At 46.5% G+C, this 17,714-nt stretch overlaps 1 protein-coding gene across 4 annotated transcripts in view; it reads right to left on the bottom strand.

The window, feature by feature from the left end:
- Positions 1-2,674: 2,674 nt before the first annotated feature.
- Positions 2,675-17,714, bottom strand: part of VCPKMT (valosin containing protein lysine methyltransferase) — a 30,850-nt gene continuing 15,810 nt past the window's right edge. The window contains exons 6-7 of one of the 4 annotated variants that reach the window (XM_088656177.1): positions 5,342-5,418; positions 2,692-2,817 (exon numbers count right to left, since the gene is read on the bottom strand). In XM_088656177.1, the coding sequence (XP_088512303.1) occupies positions 2,739-2,817; positions 5,342-5,418 (156 nt within the window). In that variant the 3' untranslated portion in view covers positions 2,692-2,738. Of the gene's footprint in view, positions 2,818-2,871; positions 3,092-5,341; positions 5,419-17,714 lie in introns of those variants that run through there. The other 3 variants (XM_088656172.1, XM_088656186.1, XM_088656183.1) reach the window with 3 other exon arrangements.

Raw genomic sequence — 17,714 nt, 5'->3', positions numbered from 1 at the left:
GGGGCCTAGAGAGAGGCCTCAGGGTCAGATGCAGAGCCCAGGATCCTGGCCAGGTTCTCACCACCGCCCTGCTCTAGATAGAAGGGGATTCAGTTGTGCAGCAGTAACACAGCATTCGTTCTGGAATTGGGCAGCTCTGCGCAGAGCTGAATTGCTAAGCGGGGTGATCCGAAGCAAGGCTGTACTGTAGCTGGTTTGTAGCACCTGAGGCGGTATTCCAGCCCTCTCTCCAACCTGGACCTACAGCATTTTCTAAAATTGCGGCCTTTATTATATAAATGCAATGCAATACGAACAGAGGTTAAATAACAAATGTGCAAGCACCAGCTCAGCCCAGCTTTTCATCAAATCTGCAAGGAATGAGTGCAGAGATGCTGAAATGATTGATGGTGCTTATTAGTAAGATTGAAGGAAAACCTTTGAATGCACAAACCTGCTTCTATTTGCGGGATTTCTGCTTTGTGCACACATCAGCCCCAGATATTAGATGGAGGGGTGTGTGTCCCTGTCGGTGTCAGGAGGGCACCATAACCCATTTGACAAAAACATACCCATTCTTCTTTTTTGAAGACCTTTCTAGATTTTTTTTCTAGTACTAAATGTCAGAAAGACAACAGAGCCAGTGTGGCCTAGAGATTTAAAGTGTTGGACTGGAACCTGGGGGAGACCAAGGTTCAAATCCACACTCAGACATGAAGCTCACTGGGTTGACTTTCTTTATCTCCTGGTCACACTTATTGGAGCTTTTGATCGAGAAAATGAGAAGAAACTATTCCCCCCCTCTTCTCCCAGCTACAACCATTTGCACATACAAAAACCTAGCCCTGAATTGCAACCACATGCACACTCAGGCCATTGTGGGTAAAGACAACTAACCTGGTTGAGCAATGTAAACAGAGCCGCTCCATTTTTTTCCTGCCAAGACATCCCAAACCCCTGCCATTGTGAGTATCTAATGGAAGAGGCAAGGGGAAAGAGAATGCCGTCCATTAGTAAGCTAACACACAGCCCATCTTTTAAATCTGGCACAGAGAGGAGCAGAATTCATATTTGCCGGGGTTGTTTCTTTAAGGCAGAAAATTCTTTAAAAATGCAAACCTGATCTCCAAAGCTGCTGCTGTAGAACTGGAAGCGCCTGGCTTCCAGGAGTGCATGTGGCTTGGGAGGGGGCTGTTTCATGTTCTAATTAACCCCATTTAGGCACTGTGGTTAAACCACTGAGCCTAGGGCTTGCTGATCAGAAGGTCGGCGGTTCGAATCCCTGTGACGGGGTGAGCTCCCGTTGCTTGGTCCCAGCTCCTGCCCACCTAGCAGTTTGAAAGCACGTCAAAATGCAAGTAGATAAATAGGAACCGCTACAGCGGGAAGGTAAACGGCGTTTCCATGTGCTGCTCTGGTTTGCCAGAAGCAGCTTTGTCATGTTGGCCACATGACCTGGAAGCTATACGTCGGCTCCCTCAGCCAATAATGCGAGATGAGCGCGCAACCCCAGAGTCGGTCACGACTGGACCTAATGGTCAGGGGTCCCTTTATCTAATGTAAAGCTTGCTATGGGGCTACATAAAAGAGCCATTCACCCGGATTCATTTTCAAAAAGTTTGAAGGAGGCAGTGCAATGTCTGCTGTTGGTTTAAGCATGCATTGTGACTTGCTTGTGTGGTTATATGGATGTCCCATCAAGCAATTATCATCCCACACTTTCTAGGGCATTTGATCATCAAGAAGCCGGGGAGGAGGATTCAGAGGGAGGAGCACTTTTGTTGCACAAAGGTGCCAGGTCCTAACTTAATTGCGGAACCTAAATTTGCTGGTATATGACTGAACCACACCTGTGAAATAGTGGCAGCCTGGAAACAGCCTGGGTCTCAGAAGCAGGGGTCAATTCATCGAAAGCATATCCAATGCACATTTAAAGCCCAAAGGATCCTGGGAACTGTAGTTTTCCCTTCCCATGCTTAAGTGTGCACTGGTTGTGCTCTGAATGCATGATGTGACTCTGCCCTCAGTTTTACAGGAGAGCTGACTTCGCAGGGGAGGGAAATCTGATTCAGTTTGCATTTGAAGGGAAACTGGGCTGATTCTAAAATAAAACAAGAGACAAAGCAAAACCATCCTTCAAAATTTGCATGCCTCTGAATTTTGCAGTCCTCGGGCCATGTAAAAAACCCACATAGATTGGTGAAAATAACATACAAAATGCCTTATATTAGGCGAAATAGCTGGGGTGGAGGGGAGTGCATGTTGGGGAGATTGTATACAAATGTGTGTGTTAGGAGAGATTTGCACTGAGAAACCAATGAATTTTCAAGCTGTTGTCAAAGTGTAGAGAACTGAACTGAAGTGAAGTTTGGAAAAATGAGAAGTGAAGCTGAAATAGATGGATTTGCCCGTCCCTACCTCCGAGTACACCTGAACAAGGGTTCTGCTTCAGCACTTGCTGGGCTCTGGTCCAACTCTGAAGTTGTACAGCCGCCAAACCAAAAGACACACTCACAAACATACATACACACACACTGTTTTCAGAGGCTGGAGAGAGAGAGAGTGTGTGTGTGTGTGTGCAAGAGCGCATCTCCCACTTGGGGATTTAAAGATGGGATCCTGCTGCTCATTTCCCTGTGTGCTTCCCTTAATGCAACCGGTGCTGAGCGATGCTCGTCTCACCGGCCAAGCGGCATTCCACGGCTCCAGCTTCTCGTCCAGCTGGTGTGTCGGCTCCAGCTTTTAATAGCATCGGCTTATTAGCCTGACCTTGGTGAGCGATGTGCCTTGGGCAACTCCCTCCAGCGAGGCGTCTTAAGAAGAGGCTGCCTGCCATTCCTGGAAAAAAATTTAAAAAATAAATTGATGTTTTGCCAGTTCAGGCTTTTTGCATTGAGATGGTAGACAGGAGGCGGCTATTTGTTTATTCTAAATATTTATCAGGCCGCCCTTCATCAAAAGGATTGCAGACAAAGGATGCCGTCTGTCTGCAAAGCGAGTTGGTGAGATGGATCAGGTGTGGCTTTTTCAGATGTTTTCCGAGGCTGTTTCTGCGTCAGCTGTTTTCCTCTGTGGTCTGCCCAAGACACGTTCCAGTATCATCAGGTGCATCCTAGATAGAAGGTGATTACTTAGGATTTATCAAATTGGTTAGTCACTTCTTACACAGAGAACATATCCAAGTTGTGGGCAACATTTGAAAGCGAATAAGCATAAGGAAATGCCTGTCAACTGCCCCAGAAAAACAGGGACATCCCGTTCCCCCCCTTGAGAGCACGGTGACCATTTTGGGCGCTTTCCTCTCATACGATTTCAGGCCAAGATCTCGTCCTGAAAAAGCCATTTCTTTCTAGGTCTGCGATCTCCCATCTAATCTACGGCAGGGTTGCAGTCCCCACTTCCCTGGCGGTGTTGCTTGAGAAGGGAAGGACGTAACTTGCAGCTTGTCTAAAACAGAAGGATGAGGAACAAGGTGGTCCCCCCACGCCGCCCCTTTGCCGCTGGAGTTGGATGGAGCAAACGAGAGTGAAAGAGCAGCTCTCGCATCCTGTCCAAGGATAGACACATCTGCCACTCTCAGTCCTCATTATTTTTATCTTAAATTCAAGTCCCATTAAGTCCCATGAGAGTCCCATGGACTGCAAGAAGATCAAACCTATCCATTCTGAAGGAGATCAACCCTGAGTGCTCACTGGAAGGAAAGTTCGTGAAGCTGAGGCTCCAATACTTTGGCCACCTCATGAGAAGAGAAGGCTCCCTGGAAAAAGACCCTGATGTTGGGAAAGATGGAGGGCACAAGGAGAAGGGGACGACAGAGGACGAGATGGTTGGACAGTGTTCTCGAAGCTACCAACATGAGTTTGACCAAACTGCGGGAGGCAGTGGAAGACAGGAGTGCCTGGCGTGCTATGGTCCATGGGGTCACCAAGAGTCAGACACGACTAAACGACTAAACAACCACAACAACAAAATTCAATTCATCATATTTGTGCATCAATTTGAGTGTTTTTGGCTTTTTGAAGGACCTCATGGAAATTAATTGCCATTATATTGCACGTTCCTTTTCAACACCCATATTGTCAGATGTGATTTTATACAATGCCTACTATACACGTAATGTTTTGTTTCTTCAGTTTTTTACCCACCTTTCACCAGAAGGTCCCAGGGTGAGTTGCAGCAATGCAATATTAAAAGCTGTTTAAAACGAGGCCGCCGAGGCCTTAGGACATGGGTAGGCAAACTAAGGCCTGGGGGCCGGACCCACCCAATCGCCTTCTAAATCTGGCCCACTGACACTCCGGGAATCAGCGTGTTTTTACATTACGGTAGTAGAATGTGTCCTTTTATTTAAAATGCATCTCTGGGTTATTTGTGGGGCATAGGAATTTGTTCACACACACACACCCCAAAAAAGTATGGCCCCCCACAAGGTCTGAGGGACAGTGGTGCTGAAAAAGTTTGCTGACCCCTGCCTTAGGAGGACACTCCTTCTAGTTTCTGGGAGAGAGCTGTGGTGCGTAGCTGACCCTCTTTCTTTTCATTTTCTTGCTGCCTGCTGTGCCTGAGTTCTTTGCCTTTTCCGACATGGGCTGCGGATGGTTCCGGACATTAAGCATCCAATTGCGCTAATCTGAGCGTGGCATTTAACACGGCGATTTGCCAGGCACTTTTGCAAATTGCCTGTTCACTGAAGCTGCTAAGCAGCCTCACTCCACGCGAACACCAGCCGAGGGCATCAAGCGCGTTGTTGTTCCAGAGTCGTGCCATTAACAGCGGCCCTCATTCCTGGACTTGCTCGCTTGCTCCAGCACCAAAGCGCAGAGAGCAGCTTTCCCTCACACGCTACCAGACTGCTGACAGAGGCTGGCTGGAGAGAGCAGATCTCTCTCCATTATTTGTTTCATCTGCATCGACTGCTTATCAATTCAGCAAGTTTGTCTTCACTAGTGCTTAGCTGAAATTTATCAGAAAAGAGTATCTTGGACCATTTTATTTTCCGGTCACTCCCTGAACTCTTGAAATGTTGGAACCTTGGGGAGACAGGGGCATTGAGGGCGCATGGTTCGAATGTCCAGAAGGTTGGCCCATCTGCCTGTTCTGGATGTGGTTACTCTATCTTTGAAAGTTCTGGTGCGTAATTGGGGGGGGGGGGGAGAATGCTCCTTGATCCAGGGAGCCTCAGTGGCTAGAAGAACCTTCTGCCAGCTACATCAGCCATGGCAAATTATTGGATAGAGGTAGCAATCTGAAATTGCGTACAGTGGTACATTGGTTCTCAAACTTAATATGTTCCGGACGTCCGTTCCAAAACCAAAGCGTTCCAAAACCAAGGCGTGCTTTCCCATAGAAAGTACAGTGGTACCTTGACTTATGAAGATAATCCGTTCCGAAGGCGCCTTCGTAGGTCAAAAATTCCGGAAGTCGAAAAAGCAGCTTACCCTTAAAAAAGAAGAAGAAAGGAAACGGAAACATTCGCAAGTCGAGGAAACCGCATCTAAAAGCGCCACGGTTTCCCTTCGGAGGTCGGAAAAAACGTAAGCACGCGGCCGTTTTTGCTGCTCGTAACTCGAAAAATACGGAAGTCGAGTACTTTGTAAGTCGAGGTACCACTGTAATGCAAAATGGATTAATCTGTTCCAGACTTTTAAAAACAACCCCTAAAACAGCAATTTAACATGAATTTTACTATCTAACAAGACCATGGAACCATAAAATGAAAGCAATAAACAATGTACTGCAGTCACACAATCAATCAATCCATCAGTAGCTGGACTGGGTTCCACAGTCACAAAAACAAAAATGCAAAATAAATAGCAAAAACAGACAGAGCTCAGCGTAACACTCAAAAACAGAAGTGTGGCACTCAAATTGGAAGTGTAACAATCAAAACGGAGCACGTTCGGCTTCAAAAAAATAGTTCGCAAACCAGAACACTTACTTCTGGGTTTGCAGTGTTTGGGTTCTAAGTTGTTTGAGTACCAAGGTGTTTGAGAACCAAGGTACCACTGTAATTCCCTTTTAAAACTAGCTAAGCTAGAGGCCATCAACACACATGGTTGCGGCAGATTTCATAATGGGTTTTGGGGGGTGGGGGGTGGAGAGAGAAATTGTTCACAGTTACAGACTAGCCTCCCTCATCTGCACTTCCTGAGACTGCATGAAGATCAAAAGGCAGCCATCCTCCAGAATTCACACTTCTCTGAATTTTGCAGTGCAATTTGCTAACAAAGTTAACGTGTACAAAAATGCACATTCAAGGGCAAAGTGTGCATAGATGTGCATGTATGAGTGAAAATGCATAATTTCACAAAATTGCACTTTGCAAAGTTGGGCATAATTGCATACAAACCTGTGCGTATTAGGAGAGATTCTCAATAAGATGCCGATGAATTTTCAAAAGGACTTAAAAAAGAAAAAGGAAAAAGAATTTGCAAACTGACATGGAAATGTGTTGAACTGAATTTAAGACTGGAGAAATGAGAAGCTGGGAGACACTTTAAACTGACAGATTCTCCCACCTTAATTGTGTGGCGTGTGAGGAAAAGGTTAGTTTGTCTGCACTAAATGCCCTGCTTAACCCATTTATTGTGTGATCCAGAGTGCCGGCATTATGAGAGGCGGGGGGGGGGCTGATCCACCTTCCCCAGCATGTGGTAGAGAAGGAACCGGGGTGCCTTTGGGGTGGCGGCGACTGCCAGAAAGGGCTTCTGCGTTCGGCCAGCTCCACCCATTTCAGTTGGCCATCTGATAGGTGATTTAATGTACTGCGGGGCTGCACCTCAGAGGCAGAGCACCTGTTCTGCATGCAAAAAGAGGCAGGATCAAGCCCCGGCAGCACCTCCAGATATGTCTCCTGCCTGAAACTTGGAGAGTCTCTGCACTGAGTAGTTAGGTGGGCCAGTGGTCTGGCTCAGGAAAAGGCAGAGTCCTGCAGCTACCAGCCCAGAGCCTTCAAGATTGGGCAGGCTGCAAATCTAAACCAAATGCATAAATTAAAAAAGCCATCCTCATCCTTATTTTGGAAAACCCGGCACAAGCAATTGTTGCTCTGTGCTTTTATTGAGGGCAGCGGCGGTGGCAGCAACAATTCCTGCAAGCCCTTCATCCTGTCCTGCCACGTTTCTGGTCCTTCTGTTAAAAGCTTCCTCAGCGGCTCGTAATGAACCTGCTACTTAATTAAAACCATGTCGCAGCAATCCAAACGCCTGCATTATGGCCAACCAAGGGGAAACAATCAATTGTTTTGTTGCTGCTAATTGCCATCACTTTGCTCTTCAGGATTCAGGGCCATTGGCTGGCGGGTGCAGAGTGTGCTTTGGAATGAAGCTCGCCCTAAAGCAAAAAACAGCTTCAGCGCAAGCAGCTCCACTTGCTCTCCGTCCCGTCTCCCTCTTTCCTCCATTCCTTCCTCTCCATCTCTTTTCTCCTCAAGTGGAATTCAGAGTGCAAGCTCCTTGGGGCAGGATCCTATCTGTTTTGCTCGTCTTGGCCCGCAAAGCATTGTGGGCAGGGATGTGGAGGAAGCAAGCAAACAGGCAAGCTGGGTTTTCGGACAGAGCCGGCGCCAAGGCTCAGCAGTTGCAGGCATCTGCTAGGAGCCCCCCTCCCATCTGGGGGGGATCACTGACGAGAGCCTGGCAAGAAAAGGTAAGAGGCAGCACATTAAAGTTTATAAAAACCCTGCATGGGATGGAGAAAGTGAGTAGATCAAAGCTTTTCTCCCTCTCTCATAATACTAAAACTCATGAGCATCCAAGGAAGGTAAATATTGGAAGATTCGGGACAGATAAAAAGAAAGTTCTCCTTCACACAGTGCATTGGTTTGGTTTATGACTGTTCATGCTTTTATGATGCATTCTGTGTTTTTTAGGCTGTGAATCGCCCTGAGATCTTAGGATGAAGGGCAGTATAAACATTTAATAAAGAAAAAAAAAAAGTGAACTGTGGAACTCACTCCCCCAGGAGAAAGTGATGGCCACCAACTTGGTTGGCATTAAAAGGTTAGACCAATTAATAGAGGAGAGAGCTATCGATGGCTACGAGCCACGATGGCTATGTTCGACTCTGAGACAATGATGTTTCTGAATACCAGTTGCTGGAAACCACAGGAAGGGAGTAGGCTCTTTAATTCTGTTTGCATGCTTCCCATTGAGGCATCTAGATGGGCCATTGTTCTGATGTTCTTAAGTTGTGGCCCTGGATGCATCGTCCAGAAGAGGGCAACCAAAATGGTCACAAAGGCCTGGAAACGATGCCTTATGAGGAACAGCTTAGGGAGCAGGGTCTGTTTAGCCTGGAGAAGAGAAGGTTAAGGGGGGATATGATAGCCATGTTCAAATATATGAAAGGATGTCATATGGAGGAGGGAGAAAGGTTGTTTTCTGCTGCTCCAGAGAAGCGGACATGGAGCAATGGATTCAAACTACAAGAAAGCTAGCAGTGGCTGAAAGAAGATTCCACCTAAACATTAGGAAGAACTTCCTGACAGTAAGAGCTGTTCGGCAGTGGCATTTGCTACAAGGAGTGTGGTGGAGTCTCCTTCTTTGGAGGTCTTTAAGCAGAGGCTTGACAGGCATATTTCAAGAATGCTTTGATGGTGTTTCCTGCTTGGCAGGGGGTTGGACTGGATGGCCCTTGTGGTCTCTTCCAACTCTATGATTCCAGAAGCGACCCAAGCCCAACCAGTTCAACTGGGATGCAGATCCCGTCCTCTTGCCAGGCTGAGAAACACTTGATTAATGGACAGGCTTTATTTCTTGTCAAAAGCTGCCACAACATTCCAACATTGCAGTTGTTGCCCGGGCTTCCTATTTCCGCTTTTAAATTCATTCCCCACATCTGCCCATTTTTGAATCTCCTCTTCGACCTGCTTTGCTTGCAATTCCCCCCCCCAAAAAAAACCCCACTGGACTTTCTAACAGTAGGTTGGGAACTCCCCACTCAGCTTGGGGGCTCCCTTTTCAACTGTGAGAACTTTCAAAGAAGAAGGAGGGGGCAGAGAAAGTGCATCCTGTCAGATGAGTTGCGTCGGGGGTGCTCCCCCCCAGCTGCCTCCTGCACTCGCGCTCGCCTGTCCCTGTTGATCAATACAGAGCTAATACTCAGGCGGCCCAGCGCAGCCGCCTCTGACCGGGGGCTGAAAGGAAATTGCACCGACAGCAAAGGCCGGCTCAGCCAGGACAGCGTCCCTCTAAATATCTCTGTCTCTTTGTGGGGAGGGAGCGTGCCACAGGACCCGAGAAACATCCAAGCACAACAAAATGCAAACACCATTCGAGACTTGCAGGGCCAGGCTGGTGACGCAGCTTGCTCAGCATCCTGTCAAGCACACGCCAACCGGGTGCCTCAGCTCAGGATAGGGACCCGAAGTCGCTGCAGCCTGCACTTCCAGCAGCTGACACCTGCCAGCCCAAGAAAGGCTCATGCTGAAAGCGAAGGCCGTGCTTGTGGTTGTCTTGGCCAGCAGTAGCCACAAGGAGAGCTCTGATGTTGTGGGTTTGTGTGTGGGGGGGGGGTCAGTGTGGATGATGCTCTGAGTCCCTTCCCGTGCTTGGGGTCCTGTACCCCAAGCGAGTTGCTGGGTAGGAGAGCAATAGCCGGTTTGGTGTGCACGAGATGAGCTGGAAGAAGAAGAAGAAGAAGAGGAGGAGGAGGAGGAATTTGGACTTGATACCCCGCCTTTCACTCCCCTTAAGGAGTCTCAAAGTGGCTTGCAATCTCCTTTCCCTTCCTCCACCACAACAAACACTCTGCGAGGTGAGTGAGGCTGAGAGACTTCAGAGAAGTGTGACTAGCCCAAGGTCACCCAGCAGCTGCATGGGGAAGAGCAGGGAAGCGAACCCGGTTCACCAGATTACGAGTCCACCATTCTTAACCACTACACCACACCACACTGGAAGCTGGGGGCACAGAGACCTACTTGCTCTGAGCTGGTTCCAAAGCTGCAGCTAACGGAGAAACAGGATCTGTCGGGTGTTAATGCTGGGAGTCCCTACATCCTATGCTCAGGATGTATATAAGGCCATATGTCCTAAAGACACCACAGTCTTCACTGACCTTCATTCCAAGGAAATATAACTCTTCGTAGGTTCTGGAACCCCTGGAATCTCTCATTGCTTGGAGATTGGGGTGGTATGCAACACTATATAAAGAGTCTACCAATGTTTGTGGCCAGTACAATATCTAGTCTCAGTGAGTTCCACAGCTCAGTTAGATACACTGTGATGGAAATACCTTTGCCTATCCGTTTCAACAGTTGTAAGTGTGAAGTGGATGCTGTGGTCCCCCACAAGGGCTTTCTGCCAACTCCCAGATTTACCTTGGAGACCTACCTCTCCCCCCACCCCACCCCCACCCCTTCTGCTTCCTTTCCTCACGACAGTGGTACCTTGGTTTGCAACCATTTTGGATTACAACCATTTTTTATTACAACCACGTCAAACCCTGAAGTGTGTGTCCCATTTTTTGGATTACAACCCATTTTGGGGGGATCACAACCAATTTTGGGGGGGAGGCCCCATTGGCGAAAGCGCACCTTGGGTTACCACCTGTTTTGGTTTACAACCAGACCTCCGGAACGGATGATGGTTGTAAACCAAGGTATCACTGTACTTACATGGAACTTATTGTTTTAAGCAAACCGTTTTTAATAGCGCTGTGCTGTTTTTATTTTCATTTTAACAGATTTGGTTTTTATATTATTTTAATGCTGGATGCTGCACCCCGAACCACATTTTTAAATTATTTTTCTGCACTTGAACCTAATGTTTAAAGTGGTTTCATTGCCCCATTCGCTGCACCCCTCTCTCCTCCTTGTTCCTTTAAGAACTCTTGGTGCCTCACTTCCGTAAAACCTACACGAGTCTTCCCATCCTCACGTGGGACTTACTTCACAGTAAACTTGCATGGGCTTGATGCTGCGAAGCTCCAGCCACCAGAGGCGGGAAGAGTCCTGCTTCGTTGCTTTGCTGGAATTAGTTTCTGGAGAGATTCGGCCAATTGGGCACATAATAGTGCATGCCGGCCAGCAATGCTCAGGTCTACTGGCTTGTGTGCTAAAAACCCCTCAAGCAGGTAAGCCTGCAGATAAATCAAGAGCCGTCTTCAGGTCATAAGAAGGTAAGAACCTGCTGGAGGGTCAGGGCAATGGCTTACCTAGTCCAGCATCCTGTTTTTGTTTTTCCATAATTTTTATTAAATTTTCATATTTTTCCTTTGTCACGTTCATATCAAATTATATGATCACATACAACTTTCTGAACATCAACTCCCCCCCCCCCACTCCCTGGCTTTCTTAAGCAATCACAGTCCTCTTAGCATTTCTATATCAACCTATTTACCTTCTTAAAGGTAAAGGTAAAGGGACCCCTGACCATTAGGTCCAGTCGTGACCGACTCTGGGGTTGCGCGCTCATCTCGCATTATTGGCCGAGGGAGCCGGCGTACAGCTTCCAGGTCATGTGGCCAGCATGACAAAGCCGCTTCTGGCAAACCAGAGCAGCACATGGAAACGCCGTTTACCTTCCCGCTGTAGCGGTTCCAATTTATCTACTTGCATTTTGACGTGCTTTCAAACTGCTAGGTTGGCAGGAGCTGGGACCAAGCAACGGGAGCTCACCCCGTCACAGGGATTCGAACCGGTGACCTTCTGATCGGCAAGCCCTAGGCTCAGTGGTTTAACCACAGCACCACCTGGGTCCCTTAATTTACCTTCTTACTATACTTTAAAAAAATTACTTTAGTATTTGTAAATCAGTTTCAAAAATTATCATTACAAAATAGTTTAAATCAAACCTGCAAATGTTTTCAAATGTTTACAGTGTTCTTTCATATATTGTATAGATTTACTCCAGTCCTTTTCAAACAGTTCGTCACACTGGTTTCAGATTTTCCCTGTCAGCTTTGCCAGTTCTGCACATTCAATAATTTTTGCCTGCCATTCTTCCAAAGTTGGAAGTTCCTGCTGCTTCCATTTCTGGCCTAAAAGTGTACTTGCAGCCGTGGTAGCATACATAAACATATTTAAGTCTACTTTTGGAATTTCTTCTCCCACAATACCCAATAGAAAAGCCTCCATTTTTAAAAAATAAAAGTATATTTAAAAATCTTTTTCAGTTCATTGTATATCATATCCCAGTAGGCTTTAACTCCAGCATCCTGTTTTTACATTGGCCAACAAAGGTCCCGTGAGTGCCGACCATTTCTAGTGTGGGATATTTCCACGTAGATCTTGTTGTTGTTGTTTAGTCGTTTAGTCGTGTCCGACTCTTCGTGACCCCATGGACAGAGCACGCCAGGCACTCCTGTCTTCCACTGCCTCCCGCAGTTTGGCCAGACTCATGTTGGTGGCTTCGAGAACACTGTCCAACCATCTCATCCTCTGTCGTCCCCTTCTCCTAGTGCCCTCAATATTTCCCAACATCAGGGTCTTTTCCAGGGAGTCTTCTCTTCTCATGAGGTGGCCAAAGTATTGGAGCCTCAGCTTCAGGAACTGTCCTTTCAGTGAGCACTCAGGACTGATTTCCTTCAGAATGGATAGATTTTATCTTCTTGCGGTCCATGGGACTCTCAAGAGTCTCCTCCAGCACCATAATTCAAAAGCATCAATTATTCCGCGATCAGCCTTCTTGATGGTCCAGCTCTCACTTCCATACATCACTACTGGGAAAACCATAGCTTTAACTATACGGACCTTTGTCGGCAAGGTGATGTCTCTGCTTTTTAAGATGCTGTCTAGGTTTGTCATTGCTTTTCTCCCAAGAAGCAGGCGTCTTTTGATTTCGTGACTGCTATCACCATCTGCAGTGATCAAGGAGCCCAGGAAAGTAAAATCTCTCACTGCCTCCATTTCTTCCCCTTCTATTTGCCAGGAGGTGATGGGACCAGTGGCCACGTAGATCTTATGAGACGTTTTCCCAAAACAAATGTAGAGGACAGGCAGATTAAGAGGCTGCAAGACTGGATTTGCTCCACTGGGAAGTAGAACAGCATCCTGAGTTGTTCAGAGTCTCTACAAGGCCATCCTGAGCTTGGGTGTGTCTGCATTTGCCCTGGAGAAGATGCCAAGGGCAGAACCAACCCCACTCTCTGTCCAGAAAGGATGCTTGTGAATATCAGCTTCCTGTTTTCTCCAGGAGCTCGGCCTGCATAAGGAGGACTCCAGCATTTTCCTGCCCCAGTTTTTCTGCTCTCAGGGGTGCGATGAAAGCCATGCCCCAGGTGCTTATTATTAAAGCACTGGATGTTTCTGCTAATTGCCTGTCATTATCCATTTCTCTCCCGACCCCCCGCCACTCAATGGCCAGGCCAAACCACAGCCCAAAGGGAATGCCATCATGAAGAAGAGAGCAGCAAAACAAGGCAGAACATTAAAAATAAAAAGCAAAGGAGTGCACTGCTGTTCTGGCTGCGTAAGGACATAAGTCAAGCCTGCTGGATCAGGCCACTGGCCCATCTAGTCCAGCATCCTGTTCTCACAGTGGCCGACCTGGAGACAAGAGCAATTCTTCCCCTCCTGTGCTTTCCAGCAACTGGGATTCAGAAGCATTGCTGCCCCCAAATGTGGAGGCAGAACATAGCTATGCTGGCTAGCAGACATCAACAGCCCTCTCCTCCACGAATGTGTCCAATCCTCGCTTAACGCTATCCATGTTGACCACTAACACTGTCTCCAATGGGATGGAAAGCCAGCCAGATGGGCAGGGTAATAATAATAATAATAATAATAATAATAATAATAATAATAATTCTTTGGTGATCACTCGTAGCCAAGTAAGATTGTCTTCCATAAAGTTTGTTGTTTTGTTTTTAATTTTTTAAATAGTTTATTTATATGCTGCCAAACAAAAAACAACACACAGAAATACAATATATTACAAACAAAATACAAATAATATATAAATGACAAAATAAAAATCGGAAAAGGGGAGAGGGGGGAGAGAAAAAAGAACAAAGAACATATCTCAAAAATAAAGGTATGTATTAACCTAAATTTGACTCCATTTTCTTTATTGACTTCCTTCGCCTTCTGTTGTTGTTTAGTCGTTTAGTCGTGTCCGACTCTTCGTGACCCCATGGACCAGAGCACGCCAGGCACTCCTGTCTTCCACTGCCTCCCACAGTTTGGTCAAACTCATGTTCGTAGCTTCAAGAACACTGTCCAACCATCTCACCCTCTGTCGTCCCCTTCTCCTTGTGCCCTCCATCTTTCCCAACATCAGGGTCTTTTTCCAGGGAGTCTTCTCTTCTCATGTGGTGGCCAAAGTATTGGAGCCTCAGCTTCACAATCTGTCCTTCCTACACGGGTCTAATATCAACCATGGTAATCTGCTTTCTTTCATCTTCTTCTTAACTTACTTTCTGTTTAACCCTAGAGTAGTTGGGGAAACCCAGCCAGATTGGCAGGGTATAAATAATAAATATCTTCTTCTTCTTCTTCTTCTTCTTCTTCTTCTTCTTCTTCTTCTTCTTCTTCTTCTTCTTCTTCTTCTTCTTCTTCTTCCTCTTCCTCTTCCTCTTCCTCTTCAGTGAACACTTGCAGCCAAGTTAAGATTGTCCTCCATAAACACGGTTTTAACAAGGAATCCGTAAGTGACTGTGGAGGCCAATTTGCCTTGAGACAGTCTTTAAACCTCATCCGCACATGACCAGTTATTATTACACTATAAACTGCCCTGAGAACCTCAGATGTAGACCGGTATATAAATGTAATGAATAATAAAATAATAACCCTTTTATCAGTCCTGCATTTTCCAACATTCAGCTTCATTGGATGCCCACGACTTCTAGTCTTCCCTGAATTGAGGCCAGATTTGAGCACCGTGTTTCATGGGATTTCTGTCAAGCGCTCCTCCAAGCCTTCCTCCAAGACAGCCTTCCAGACTGTCTAGCCAGAGTGGTGCATGCTCTAGTTATCTCCCGCTTGGACTACTGCAATGCACTCTACGTGGGGCTACCTTTGAAGGTGACTCGGAAACTACAACTAATTCAGAATGTGGCAGCTAGACTGGTGACTGGGAGTGGTCGCCGAGACCACATAACCATAGCTGCCAAGTTATCCCTTTTTTAAAGGGATTTTCCCTTATGCTGAATAGGCTTCCTCACGAGAAAAGGGAAAACTTGGCAGCTATGCACATAACACCGGTCTTGAAAGATCTACATTGGCTCCCAGTACGTTTCCGAGCACAATTCAAAGAGTTGGTGCTGACCTTTAAAGCCCTAAATGGCCTCGGTCCAGTATACCTGAAGGAGCGTCTCCACCTCCATCATTCTGCCCGGAAACTGAGATCCAGCACCGAGGGCCTTCTGGCAGTTCCCTCGTTGCGAGAAGCCAAGTTGCAGGGAACCAGGCAGAGGGCCTTCTCGGTGGTGGCGCCTGCCCTGTAAAACGCCCTCCCAACAGATGTCAAAGAGGAAAACAACTACCAGACTTTTAGAAGACATCTGAAGGCAGCCCTGTTCAGGGAGGCTTTTAATGTTTAATAGATTACTGTGTTTCTTAAAAACACAGAGACTTAAAAAGCAGAGACATCACCTTGCCTACAAAGGTCCGTATAGTTAAAGCTATGGTTTTCCCAGTAGTGATGTATGGAAGTGAGAGCTGGACCATAAAGAAGGCTGATCGCCGAAGAATTGATGCTTTTGAATTATGGTGCTGGAGGAGACTCTTGAGAGTCCCATGGACTGCAAGAAGATCAAACCTATCCATTCTTAAGGAAATCAGCCCTGAGTACTCACTGGAAGGACAGATCGTGAAGCTGAGGCTCCAATACTTTGGCCACCTCATGAGAAGAGAAGAATCCTTGGAAAAGACCTTGATGTTGGGAAAGATGGAGGGCACTAGGAGAAGGGGACGACAGAGGACGAGATGGTTGGACAGTGTTCTCGAAGCTACGAACATGAGTTTGACCCAACTGCGGGAGGCAGTGCAAGACAGGAGTGCCTGGCATGCTCTGGTCCATGGGGTCACGAAGAGTCGGACACGACTAAACGACTAAACAACAACAACAGATTACTGTGATTTATTTTTCTGTTGGAAGCCGCCCAGAGTGGCTGGGGAAACCCAGCCAGATGGACGGGGTATTATTATTATTACTATTATTACTATTATTACTATTATTATTATTATTATTATTATTATTATTATTATTATTATTATTATTTTCCTTGGTCCTAATCCTGGGTGATGATGAAAACCTACAGATACTGCAAGAGTCCCTTTGCCTGTTGCACATTCCTTTTCTTGCAGGACCAGGCAGAGTTGTAAATCAGCAGCAGCGAGCTGGACTAATGCAGGGAACACTTAGAAGCATGGCAAAGTAATGAGCAAGGGCTGCTGGTCCATTGATTTATTCATGCATTTCCTTCCTCCCTTTTATAGCCCCCAGCCCCACCCCTCTTCCTCATGTAACAATCCCTGGGCGGGTTACAGTATGGAACATGGGCGATGGATCAGGATCATAGCAACCATCGCAGTATTTTTAAAACCGAAAATCCCAAATAAAAACGGCTTCCTTCTCATTCATGCTCCTACATGGCTGCACATGCATGCGCAAGCTGCAAACATACAGACAGCCACAACCGAATCTCCAATCCTCTCTCTCCTCCAAGAGGAAGACAACGTGGGATTTATGATGCTATGAATTTGGAGAATTTTAGTCTGGTGGTCCAAGTCTCTTCCACTTCTTGGAATGTGAGAGCAGCCTTGCCAAATCCGGACCCTCCAAAATTAAGAGTTTTGGCTGACTAGTTAAGCAGCAAGATCACATTAACCAGTGCTTTTTTCTGGGGGGGACACAGGGGTGCACATAGCCATAAACATTTTGTGAATCTTTGTACTTTTGTCCACTTACTTACTACATTTTTCTCGATTTGAGCTATAAAATGGTGACTTTCTTGAGTCAAAATGAGAGTACCCCTAAACATTTTTTTAAAGAAAAAAAAGCACTGAGCATAAACAATGAAGTTGCTCTATGCTATCGAGCAAATGGGTGGGCCTTAGGCCAGTGATGGGAAACCTTTTGAGCTTGGTGTGTCAAAATTCACCAAAAAACCAAGCATAACTCAGGTGGTGTGTCACTTCGAGAAAAAAAACCATAATTTTGTGATATTTATAGTTTAAATAACAAAAATGTATAATTGTAATATATAACTGTATTTAATAAACCAAAAACTAATTATTTAACCAAACCAAACAAAAAACCCCTTATTTATCACAAAGTGCCCAGAGTTGTTGAGCTTTTGGGGGGGGGGAGCTGCTGACCAAAGTTTTGGAGTTTTTTTGGGGGGTGCAAAAGTTGCTTTGCTTTTTTGGGGGGGTGCCCCAAAGCTGCTGTGCTTTTTTGGGGGGGGGGAAGAGAACAGAAATAAATGACGAATAATACCTTCGCTGGAACTAACACGCAGCACCGACATAGTCTGCCAAAGCGCCAGAAAAAAACAGCACAGAAAGTTTTAAAAAACCAATCTGGCTACCAGCAACAACAACAAAAAGGGATCCGGGTTTTAACAGTGGAGACAAGCTGTAGCGGAGACAAGCTGTAGGAGGAGCGGGAGAAAAATGGGCGGGGGGACAACAACAGCGCGAATTGCCCGATGGGGCGCGTGCCAGCGGTGAGGGCTCTGCCTGTCACGTCTGACACGCGTGTCATAGGTTTGCCATCACTGCCTTAGGAGAAGAGCCCAAGCATGTGCATGTGAGCTGAGCTGGAAGCAGGTTGGAAACCGGAGACACAGAG

This window comes from Zootoca vivipara, chromosome 1 (genome assembly GCF_965207765.1).
Source record: "Zootoca vivipara chromosome 1, rZooViv2.hap1.1, whole genome shotgun sequence".
NCBI lineage: Eukaryota > Metazoa > Chordata > Lepidosauria > Squamata > Lacertidae > Zootoca > Zootoca vivipara.
The sequence above is the reverse complement of the archived record's forward strand: the minus strand, read 5'-3'. Positions and strand labels throughout refer to the sequence as shown.